The sequence below is a fragment of the Diabrotica virgifera genome, chromosome 7 (assembly GCF_917563875.1).
Source record: "Diabrotica virgifera virgifera chromosome 7, PGI_DIABVI_V3a".
Classification (NCBI taxonomy): Eukaryota; Metazoa; Arthropoda; class Insecta; order Coleoptera; family Chrysomelidae; genus Diabrotica; species Diabrotica virgifera.
Window position 1 is genome coordinate 66,887,085 of NC_065449.1, and position 13,089 is coordinate 66,900,173.

At 32.4% G+C, this 13,089-nt stretch overlaps 1 protein-coding gene across 2 annotated transcripts in view; it reads left to right on the plus strand.

The window, feature by feature from the left end:
- LOC114325201 (zinc finger protein rotund-like) overlaps positions 1–13,089 on the plus strand; it is a 1,204,079-nt gene that overhangs the window by 536,182 nt on the left and 654,808 nt on the right. For both annotated transcript variants that reach the window (XM_050656281.1, XM_050656282.1), the window contains exon 3: positions 4,730–4,891. In XM_050656281.1, the coding sequence (XP_050512238.1) occupies positions 4,730–4,891 (162 nt within the window). The remainder of the gene's footprint in view (positions 1–4,729; positions 4,892–13,089) is intronic.

Consider the following 13,089-nt stretch of genomic DNA (forward strand, 5'->3'; position numbering starts at 1 on the left):
TAGTACAATTCAATTAAATTTAATAACTTCAAATTATTTTACAAAAAATATTTTCCCATATTAATGAATGCATAAATTAGTTACTAAATTAAATAAACAACCAAATTTTAAATCATCCGTAGTAATTTTTCTACCGCAGCCACTTTCCTGTACCAAATTAATTGTTAGTTATGTTGTATTTACGAGTAAGATCAGTTAATAACTTTTTAATTTACCTACATCTTGAGAACGTATAAAGTATGCTTTGAAACAAATGAACGTTATGGAAGTATATTAAGAAGTAAATAGTATTTATGTACCTACTCGTGTCACAAAAGCTGGTAATAATTTCTAATGGTTTCGCCCAAAACAAATGTCATATCCAAAAATTTTCCGGTTAAAAAATTTAAATTTAAAATATAAAAAATTGTTACAAAAATTTCAACTACAAAAGTATTACCAGCTTTTGTGACACCAGTAAATACTATTTATATTAATAAATAATTTGGCTGATACATTTAACATTCATTTGTTTCAAAGCATACTTTATAATAATTTTTATATTCTCAAGGTGTATGTAAGTAAATTTAAAAGGTAAATTAAAAGTTTAACTAAATACAATTTAACTAACAATTAATTTGGTACAGGAAAGTTGCTGTGGTAGAAAAATTATTACGGTTGATTTAAAATTTGGTTGTTTATTTAATTTAGTAACTAATTTATGCATTCGTTAATATGGTAAAATATTTTTTGTAAAATAATTTAAAGTTATTAAATTCAATTGAATTGTACTAGCATACGATTTATTTTAATCTTTAATTACGTTTTTCTTTTCATATTTTATATTTTAGTGTATGTTTCTAAAACCAGATTATAATTATTTTTTTTTGCAAAAAAATTTTTAAATAAAAAATCCGCAAAAACGTAAAATCTATAGTTTTTTAAAATATCTACAAAACGAAACATGCTAGGTACATACAACCTTATACCAAAAGAAACGTTGTAATATTTACTACAAAATGCAGAAAAAATATACAGGGTCTCCCATTTAAAAAAAATGAGAAAATTTTGTATTTGCAAATAGTGATCACACTGTATATTTTATGTCTAAAAGTAAAAAATATTAAGTTATTTAAAAATAACATTATATTTTAAAAACTTTGACCTATCACTTAAATTTTTATTTCCTTGGCAACATAATCCACAACCCTATAAATATTACCATTTTTCTCAATAAAAATGAAAATATTTCGAAAATTATCAACTTCAGGCCTATAAGACCTTATACACATTTTTCATATTTTTAAATAATATATTCAAAAATGATTTAATATACAGGGTGTCCCATTTAAAAAAAATATAACTTTAGTTCATACCGTCGTTCTGACTCACCCTGTATAATCAAAAATAATTTTAGATTATATACCTCTTTGATACACATTAGTTCTGTTATAAACATTTTTTTGTATATCTCATAGTTTAGCCATAATCAAAGAAAACCAGAGGTTTGGCGCACCCTGTATAAAGTTATTAAAATAAATCAATACTTTTTGAGTTGCTGTCTTTCACGTATGACTCAAAAAATATTATTAAAATTATTAAAAATATTATTAAAATATTAGCTTTTACAAAAAAGCTGCTATTACCAAAATTGAAGACAATAAAAATTTGAATACATTACTCACTTAAAGAACTACACTTTTGTTAATTCAAAGTGAGTTATGAGAAAACTACGCATTTTATAAGATATGCCTCCTACAAACTTGTCAAAGTACTTTGAAATAGCTATCAAATGAGCTCCATAAAAAGTTAATAGCATCAAAATTAAGCTTATGATGAAAATAAGGAAACCCTTTCGAATTTTTTAGGAAAAAGTGGAATACAAAACATACGCCATTTCCAAAAAAAAAAATAAAATTAATAGTAGGTACTCCTTACAAGAATTTCTTTATATTAGAATAAGTAATGATTTCAACAATTTTGACCGGTTTAGAATGCATATTTTTGAAAAAAAGATATGATTTAAAAAAACAGAATTTTTAAAACCGTCGTAATTTTCATTTTCTTTTGATTGTAACGCCAAAAATACGCAATTATGTAAAAAATGATATATAACCAAATTTTTTTTCTTTAATCAAATATTTTACTTATTTTACTATTTCTGTAGGGTAAAAAATAATCGAGATGAAACGTTTAAAGCTTAAATTTTACTGGGACAACCATGTAACCGGCCATTTAACCTTTTATATTTAAAAAAGTAAGGGGTCTAAAAGTTTAAAAGCAACGTGGTTTAATAGACCCTAAAATTAGCTTTCAAATGGGTTGTACGTAAATATGATATTTTAAAAATTAAGAGATTTATTAAAAAAATAATAATACCATTTTTTGGAAAAATTTTTAAAAGATAAATTTTGAACAAAATTTGGAGCATTAATTTTAACGCTAGCAGATTGTTAGGTAGCTTATTTGATAAATATTTCTAAGTACTTTGACAAATATTTAATAAGTTTATGTTATAAAATGCATCATTTTCCCGTTATTTAAACTTGAATACTTATATTTGGGTACTCGCCGAAAAAATATAGATTTAATTACCTATAACTCACTTGTAGTTAACATTATAAGGTTTTTCGAGAAAGGAGTTTATTTCATTTTTTATTAGCTTCCATTTTGGTGATAATAACTGTTTTGTAAAAACCTATAGTTTTTGAGTTATTCATGAAAAATACATTTTTCAAACGAAAAATTAAAATCTTTGATCTTTAATAACTCAAAAAGTATTGATTTATTTTAATAACTTTATATAACAAATTTGGCTAGGAAATTGTCCCTCTATCGATTTAAAGTTATTTAAAAAATATATTTTCACCCCCGAGAAGGGGTGGCATCCACCCCCAGGATAAAAGCGCAAGTTAGCACTATGTCACCTTTATTCCTTGAGATATATTTTAACTACTCACCAAATCGGAGGTAATAGCTCATATCCACCTTCAGCTACTGCACTAATAGTGTGTTACAATCCCTTTTTCGAAGGGTGTTTATCTCTGCTTTTCCTAGCATTTTTTTGTCCTCTGTATCAGGTCGTATTTCTGCCGCGTATGTCATTATTGGTCTAATGTCATTTTTTTTTGTAAACTCTGCCTTTCATTTCTTTTCCGATATTATTATTTCTCCATATTGTTTCATTCAGGCAACCTTCTGCTCTGTTTACTTTATCGATCTTCCACTTCTGTTTCGAGTTTTCCTTAGCTAGATAGCCTGATGCTTATATATTTAAACTCCATGACTTCGTCGCTGATTTGCAAAGAGTTGCCAAGTGACATTTTATTCCAAAGAGGGGTTATGTGCAAAACTGATAGGTACGAAGGTTCTACCTATTCTGTAAAAAGGGGTCAAGTGTATTACTTACTGTTGTTGGGATAGTCTCATATTTTTTGGTGCCAAGTAACATTTTTTTTCAAACTAGCTGTGTAAAAAGGAGGTAAGTTGCACTTAGTAAAAATTTAAAAATGTTACTTGGTCCCTTTTTGCAAATCAGCGACGACTTGTTCTATTATCTGAACCTCAAACTCTAATTTACTTCTTAGTAGATTTGCTGTCATGACCATCTTTCTTGGGGAAATTAACATGTTAAATTTTGTAGCAATTATATTAAATTGGTGCAGCATACGATGTAAATCATCTTTACTTTGAGCGATTATTATGGTGTCGTCTGCATAGCAGATTATTTTCTGCATTCTGTCGTCTGCATCCATGATCAGGTTGAACAATAGAGGACTCAGGGAAGCACTCTGTCTTATTCCATTGCCAGATTCAATTGGGTCAGTTAGTCCTTCTTCTACTTTTACTTTTGTTGTGTTGTTCTGGTAGATATTTTCGATCGTTTTAATTATTACTAGATGTACCTCTTTTGCATTCGTATGCAAGAGAGGTACTATCCATAAATTGTACAATAAATGGATAACGGCCTTTAATTTGACCCTATCAAATGCCTTCTTAAGGTCCTTGAAACATAAATGTGCCGGTTTGTTGTGTTTTAATGATTTCTTGAACCTTCCTCATTATAAATATAGCGCCGGTGCATGATCTTCCCAACCTAAAACCTTGTTGTTCTTCTACTGTTTGTTTGGTTTTAACACTTTGGTTGTTAATTTTATTGTGTTTACTAAATGTCTGTAATTGTCCGGGTCTGATTTGTCTCCCTTTTAGAAGAGATGTATTATGATGCCTGATTTCCATTCTTGTGGTATTCTGTTTTGTGTCTATTATTTTTTGTATTAGTTTTAATAGTTGTTTGGTCAGATCTTGTCCTCCGTACTTTAGGAGTTCATTCGATATTCTGTCCTCTTCTGGTGTTTTTTTATTTTTTAATTTCCTTAATGGTTTCTTAACCCCTGCGTCTTCAATTTTTATTTCTTCATTTGTTGTCTTTTCGGATGTTGGTGGTTCGTTATCATCACCTTTAGCAAATAGAGATCGAATGTTTTCTTATAAATGTGTTTCGTTTTCATTAGTTCGTTTATTTCTTTTCTTTGTCAAAGACAATAGATTTTCTTTTTCAAGGATACGAGGAGGATAGACCTTTTGATCTATCCTGTATAATCCTGTATAATTGTTTTAACTGGCGAATTTTAACACAAATATTAAAATATCTCGCTTGAAAGATATGGAATTTTGACGGGCGAATTAAAACACAAATAATAAAATGTCTGTCGTGAAAAATATGTTAATTATTTTTATTTTATTTCAGAAAGCATTTGGTTGGGATGGCAGCCAGGCTGGTGGAAATCCTTCGGGGCCTCAATCAGGTGGTGTTGGAGGACAGGGTGCTCAAGGACTGGTCCATTGGATGAGTGTCATGGCGGAACATATGGATCCCTCGATGTCACATTATATGCCCTGGAATCAAGAGGTGAGTAACTTTAAAAATAAATACTTAAATAATTTTAAAATATTAATTCAACATGGCAAAATATTTTATATTTAAAAATGCTTTATTAAATTATTGCATGCATTCATTCTAGGTCATCTATTTTTATATTTAAATAAAAAAGATCAACGTGCAATCTGAGCTGTATTCCTAATTTTCTAAGTAAATCAATAACTGCATGTAGACAAAAATACATGTAATTTAATAATGATTTTTCCATTATACTTATGATTAGCTCCGATGTTTAAATAAAAGATAATTTTTTTTCATAAAAAATATCGAACATCATAATATAAAATCACCGGATCGTTTAGGAAAGGAAAAATCTAAATTGCGAAAGGAATGTAATCAGTTATTTTCTCAATAATTTATTTATTATAGGAACAAAACAATTGCATCAAACTTCGGCATAACGAGAGTTCGGATTTAATGACAACAATAATTGAAGACCAGGTCATCTACATAGGCAAAGATTTTTATTTTAAAAGTCAAAAATCTTTACACATAGGCAGCATAATATAGATAATATAGACAAATAACCTATTATTTGTTAGGTATACAAAGTGAATTAATTACAAATTAATCACAATTGTATTGGTGTTTTACTGACAACCATCACCTTTGTCTTTACAGTCTTTAGCTTGCGTCCATATTCATCACACGTTGTGGTAATCCTAATAAACTTCGTAATTGCTTGCAGTTAACACCGTCACACCGTGTCATCCGTGTACCTCAAATTATTAATATTTACGCCATTCATTTTGATACCACATTGAACATTATCCTGCTTATCCATTATCACACTTCTTCTTCTTCTACGGCACTACAGCCCAAATTAAGCATTGGCCTCCTTTATTTTTTGCCTCCACCCTTGTTTGTCTGTGGCTGCTCTTCTCCATACACGGACGCCTAAAATGGCTTGTGCGTCGCTGTTTACTGTGTCTTCCCAGCGCTTTCTTGGCTTTCCAACCGGCGTCTTTCCCTGCATTCTAGCATTCAGTGCTCTTTTTGGTAGCCTATCCTGTCCCATTCTTATCACATGTCCAGCCCATTGCAATCTTTGTATTCTAATGAAGTCTGACAGGGGTGCTTCCTAATAAAGTTGATAAAGTTCGTTGTTGTATCGACTTCTGAAAATTCCGTTTTCCCTCACAGGTCCTAGTATTCTCCTCAGCATTTTCCTTTCGAATGTGTCGAGTTTGTTTTTGGATGTTTCTTTCAGGATCCAGGCTTCACTGCCATAGCATGTTATTAATCGAATTAAAGTTTAATTCTCATCTTTGTATTTCGGTGGACACTTTTAGATCGAAATATATGAGAGGGCAAAATAAGCTCTGTTTGCCTGCGTTATTCTCTTCCGTATTTCTCCATCTTCTGATCCGTCGGCATTTCTAGTCCCAGATATGTGAACTTTCCAACAGTTTCATTCATGTATAATGTTTTGTGGGACTGTTTTTCTTCTCGTCTGAGTCATTAATTTTGTTTTTTCCGTGTTAATTTCCAGACCTAGCATTTTTGTTTGGTTTTTAGCTATGCGTATGTTTCCTGTGATCCCAATCAAACATGGGAACATACAAAGACGTGGATTATAGACGCAATAAATATTACAAACCCCAAAGAAACCCAACGGAAAGAAAAACACTGGATGACTGATGAGACACTTAACCTAGTAGAAGAACCAAGAAATATTAGAAACAACGCTACAAATCCAACAGAAACTGAAAACAAGATAGCAGATGTAAACAGACGCATAAAATCATCAAGTAGAAGAGACAAAAATAATCACATTAAAGAAATATGCAAACAACTAGAAGAACACGCCGACCGTCAAGAATCTAGAGAACTGTTTGCCAAAGTGAAATACTTAACTAAAGAGTTTAAACCACAAATGCAGGTCATTAAAGATAACTTGGGAACGATCATCACCAATGCAGAGGGCATAGCAGCGACATGGAAACAATACTGTGAAATGCTGTTTCATAGTGACCATGAAGACGTGAATCCAGAAGAAATAAATGACGAAAAGGAACCACATATTTTAAAATCGGAAATAGAAACCGCAATAAAAAAATTGAAAACTAGAAAATCTCAAGGAGAAGACGGAATCACGGCGGAAGCACTTAAAGAAATGGGAGACATAGGAGTTGAAGTGATGTTCAAACTGTGTAATGAAATCTGGAACACAGGAAAATGGCCAGATGATTGGTGTAAGCTTACTTTCATACCCATTTATAAGAAAGCTCACCAACTGATTGTAATAACTACCGCACTATATCCCTGATCTCCCACTCAAGTAAAGTCCTTCTAACTATAATTAACGAGAGATTAAAATCAATACTTTTACCACAGATCCCACAAGAACAATGTGGATTTGTCCCTGGAAGAGGCACACGAGAACAAATTCTTAATCTCAGACAAATTATAGAAAAATCTAGAGAATTTAATCTAGAAACATATTTGTGCTTCGTCGACTACTCGAAAGCGTTCGATAATGTAAAGTGGCATAAAATGTGGGGAATACTGAGAGACATGGGTACCCCCGAACATCTAATATACCTGCTGAAACAACTGTATATCAACAACACAGCAAACGTAAGAGTCAACAACACATACTCCGATAATTTTAAACTAAAAGCCGGTGTTCGTCAAGGATGTATTATCTCCCCCACGTTATTCAATATATATAGCGAACACATCATGCGCAATGCATTCGACGGATGGCTAGGAGGAATATAAGTCGGAGGCCGAAAAATCAGCAATCTCCGCTATGCTGACGACACTTTAGTACTAGCATCATCAACAAATGAACTTGAATACATCATGTACAGACTAGATACTATTACTCGTGAATATGGACTTAAAATTAATGTACAGAAGACCAAGGTAATGATAATCGATCGAATTAGAAATAACCAGCCGGAAATACGAAACGTAGCGGGGTTTGAAGTGGTAAGCCGTTTCAATTACTTAGGTTCTGTTATCACAAACAATGGTGGATGCGAAGAGGAAATACGCCGACGCCTTACAATGGCCAGATCAGCAACGGTCAAACTCACTAAAATATGGAAAGATACGGCCATAATCAGGAACACGAAACTGCGCCTGGTACGGACGCTTATCTTTCCTATCGCTACCTATGCTTCAGAAACTTACCCATTAAAAAGTCCGACTCACGACGTATAATGGCCTTTGAAATGTGGGTATACCGTAGAATGATGCGCATACCCTGGACAGCACATCGCACAAATATCTCAATATTATCAGAACTCGACATCAACACTAGGCTTACCACCATCATCAACCAAAATATATTGAGGTACTTTGGACACATTACCAGACGAAGAGAAGGCATGGAGAGGTTGGTGGTTGAAGGCAAGGTAGAGGGTAAAAGAACTCGAGGAAGATCGCCACTCCGATGGTCAGACCAAATAAAATGCACCACCGGTTACTCTCTGTCTGAGGCAGCACACCGCGCCCAGGAGAGAGAAGAATGGATTGCAACCATTCGTCAAATACCATAACGTCACCACATCCTTACGAAGGATAAAGGATAGAGGAGGAGGATGTTTCCTGTGCTCCTGTTGATGTTCTACTCATAATATTAATATCATCGGCATAAGCAGCCAGTTGAACCGTTATGGTTCGGTTGATCAGTAGGTTTCCTCGTCCAGTTTGCATTTGCCTAACCGCATACTCCAGTGCCAGGTTAAACAATGTTGGGGCCAGCCCATCTCCCTGCTTTAGTCCCTGAGAAATTTTGAAAAAGTCTGTCCGGTGGTTTTGTATTCGTACACATGCCTGAGTTGCATCCATTGTGGCTTTATTGAGTCTTATAAGCTTGTGTGGTATTGACAATTCAGCCAATATATAGTATAGTTTGTTCCTTTTGACTGAGTCATATGCCTGTTTAAAGTCTAAAAACACGTTGTGAACATCAATATCGTGTTCCCATGATTTGCTCAAGATCTGTTTGACTGTAAATATTTGATCCAGTGTCGATCTTCCCCGTCGGATGCCCGTCTGATACTCTCCAATAATATTTTCTGCTAGTGGTTGGAGCCGCTGGTTTATAATATACGTGAGAACTTTATATGCTGTAAGTAGAGAGATTCCACGGTAGTTTTTGCATTGGAGTTTGTCTCCTTTTTTATAGATCGGGCATACTATACTTTTCTTCCAGTCGTCGGGTATTTTCTCTTCTTGCCATATGTCTTTGATGAACGCGTGGATCGTGGATGTGACTTGCTAGGTGGTCGCCACCTACCTCATACAGTTCTGCTGGTATTTCGTCAACTCCCTGAGCTTTATTGTTTTTCTGTGCCTTAATAGCTTCAAAAACTTCCTTTATAGTTGGAGCTTCTACTCCATTATCTACTCCATTCTCTTCTACGTAGTTCATACCCATTTCATCTTCCATGTCTACTTGTGTTCCAAGTAAGGTCTGAAAATAATGCTTCCAGGTTTCTGTGACTTTTTGTTGGAAACTGCTTTATTGAAAACGAACTCAGAATAGATGTTAAATATTAGTGGGGACAAAATGTAGCCCTACCTTACTCCTCTTCGTATTTGAAGCTCTTCAGAACTATCCCGCCAATCCTGATGTTTGCACGTTAATGCCAGTAAAGATTTTTAATAGAGTTGCACAAGTTTGACTTGGATGTTTGAACTTGACTTGAGTTTGACTTAATTTCAAGTCAAACTCAAGTCAATCCTTCTGACAAATATTTCAAGTCAAGTCAAACTGGTCAATCGTACAGGTTTGAAAATTCAAACTGTTTGTCAAACTAGTTTGAAAGAGTTTGAAAAATGATTTATTTAGTACATATACTTTTTTGTCGAGATAGACATGTTCGTTGCCAATTAAGATAAGAAAATTAATAATACAATGAGTGCCACATAAAAGTCAAAATTTTCAATGTGTTTTAATTTAAAACTTTTAAATGTAGGTATTTATTTTTTTCAAATCCTGAGAAAACTAATAAGTATTTTTGAAAAATTTAAACGCCAAATGAAAGATTGCGTTATTACCGAGGGCCGAAAGTCTCTTAGAATAAATAAAAAGTTTCTTTTGAATGAAATATTTGCAATTCATAATAACACTAAATTTTCCTTTTTATGTTCACCCCCGTAACTTATTAAAATAAACATTATAGAAGTTTTCAGGGATGTTCGTCCCTCAGGTATAATGTAATCTTTCATGCTGCGTTTAATTTTTTTTTTAAATTTTTATTAGTTTTCTCAGGATTTGAAAAAAATTAATACATTTAAAACACATTGAACATTTTGATAAGCAACATGTTACGACTATGCCCTTAAGGGTTACAATAAAATAAGACTATTTGGTTTTTCAATGGACAGCTCAAAATAAAATGATTTGGAATTTTTATGACTTTCTTTTATTAAAAAAGGCATTTATTTATCCTAGGGCCAGTTCGAAAAAACGTGGTACCAAGCTGCTAGTTCACTCGAAAAGATGTACAACAATACAAAAGTTTAGTATTGCTGTATATTCGTTGGTATTTTTTTAAAATTCAAAACTAACCATAGGGTTATTAGAACTGGATCCCGCGTACCAAAAAAAGTTGATTAATAGCAAGCTGAAAATTTGTTAATAGCTTAACGGTGTCTAGTCGGACAAACTTTGATGTACGGGAATACTGGAACAGGGGAAGTTTTAATTGTGGAACAGTTTTAAAGTTTGGAACGTCAGATTACGAAAACGTCCCATATATTTTGTCGGTCAGAACATCCAATTGATTTGTTACTCTTTCATTAAACTCTCATGCAAAAACCAGACTGCTATTACTAACCAACATGATTCCTGTCATTTGACATGTTCTTCGTGTTCCACTCATTAAAATGCCCAGTTGGTGATAAACACCAGTTTGATTTTTGCATGAGAGTTTAATGAAATGGTAACAAATTAATTGGAAGTTCTGTCCGACAAAATTCATGGAACGTTTACGTGGTCTGACGTTCCAAATTTTTAACCTTTTCCACAATTAAAACTTCTTTTGTTCCAGTGTTCCCATACATCAAAGTTTGTCTGACTAGACGCCGTTAAGCTATTAACAAATTATCAACTTTTTTTGGTACGCGGGATCCAGGTCTATATGGTTTTATATCTACAATTTAAATTTTTTTCGGATACAGGCTACAAACGTTGGGTTTAAATTTTAAAAAAATTAATGTATAAATATGCATTAAGTTTTCTTAATAATATTATCCTAACTGTCGCGTTTATTGGGTTTTATTTGTCTGTCTGCGGTTTAAATATCGTATCATCCAATACATTTCTATGTTTATTGAAATTTGTCAAAAAAATTTTTTTTTGCCTTGTTGGGAGAGGGGGAATTTTCCCTACCCCTCCCCCATCCCCCCGTTGATCCGCCACTGAACAAATAAAGGCGTAGGCGGTCTCACTTGAAATTGAAAATAAACACGTTGCGTAATATTCAAACTTTTCAAACTGTTTGAAGATGTTTGAATTCAAGTCAAACCTAAAGATATCGAAATCAAGTCAAGTCAAACTTTTTTATACAAAAAGTTTGATTTTCAAGTTAAGTCAAGTTTGTTGAGTAAAATTAAACTAGTTTGACTTGATGCATCTCTAATAATTTTTAATAACGCGTAGATCTTTATCATCAACATATACCCGCTGAAGACAGCATGGCAATCATTACAGTATGTTTTACTCTATCAAAGTCAAAGCCTTAAAGTCCATAAAACTCATATAAACCGGATGTTCTTTTTTTTTTCTTTGTACAATTGTTTCTTGCTTCCAGTATTACAATTGATTACTCATGTGATGTTATTTATTCCCTCGTAGCATATATTTTACGCTGGCATGATTATTTTTATTTTCCTGATACATATTATTAAATATATTAACGATTGACAAAATTTTCGGATTAATAAAAAGTAAATCCATAATAAATTTTGCCAGAGGCTGGTCTGTATAAATACATATTACGTAAATTAAATGATTTAATTCCACATTTTGAAAACCACTGAATTAGGGGACAATAACAACGAAAATGTTGCACATCCCATATTGGCTCTGGATATATTTAATAAAAAATAAATGTACGTATGTACAAAATTAATATTCATATTTGTTTGCAGCCTGTTGTACATAATGAAGTTTTCACTTAATTAGTTTTTCTAAATATTGGTATATTTAAAATGTTTTCACTAATTAAATTTATTTTAATTAGGGTTTTGAATTGTGTATTTCATTTTGTGAACTATTATTTCAGGACGAAAATAAATGATGCGGCAATTTATTTGTACATACATATATTTCAAAATGCAAATTAACCAGACAATAAATGAATTACTTAATAAGTTACTGAAAAAAGCTATGTTTTAAATTTATAGCAATTCGCCATCCAAATATCTCATCAATTCTACTAGAAGAAATATCCTAACTGTCTTTTGAGGCTAATCTGGATGTCATTACTACATGAATGTGCTTTAGTTAGCGATTCTTCATGTGTTGTCTTTTCAGGTGTTTGTAGTTCATTATCGTCACCTTTAACAAATAGAGATCGAATGTTTTCTTATATGTTTTCGAATAGCAGATCAATCTAAACAATTCTTCTTTGTGCTTCTAATAATTTTTATCTCTTAAAAAAAGTACATACGATTTGTAACTGATTGTTTTGGTTTAAAATGTTATTGTTTCTACGATGATTGAGTTTGTCATAAATGTTCTTTTACTTTTGTTTATCTGTTTATCAGAATTACGTAAAATACTTTCATATGGTTTTTATTTGTTCTTTAGGAATTAGTCAACAAGTGTCCGGTAACATCTCCCTGCTGCCTATTAAAACCAAAAATAAACAAATTTTCTTCGCATATTTCTGTAACAGATTTTTTAAGGACTGTTCGGTAACGAACCGAATCTGCGTCATCTCTGTTTTTGGTGTAACGTTACTCGCTGAAGCTCATTAGAGATCCAAAATAGACATTTTTTAGTGGATTTTTTCATAGTATCTCCATCATTTAACATTCGAGGACATATGGCAGCAGTAAGTGTCTCTCATATACTCCCATTGACGATGTTGACGGCCCAGCTAAGTAATTAACATCATTAGGGGAGATGCACGAAAGAATTCCATATTGAACACTGTAGGTTACAGGTTTTACAAAAAATGTTTAGTTAAAAACTATTTTTT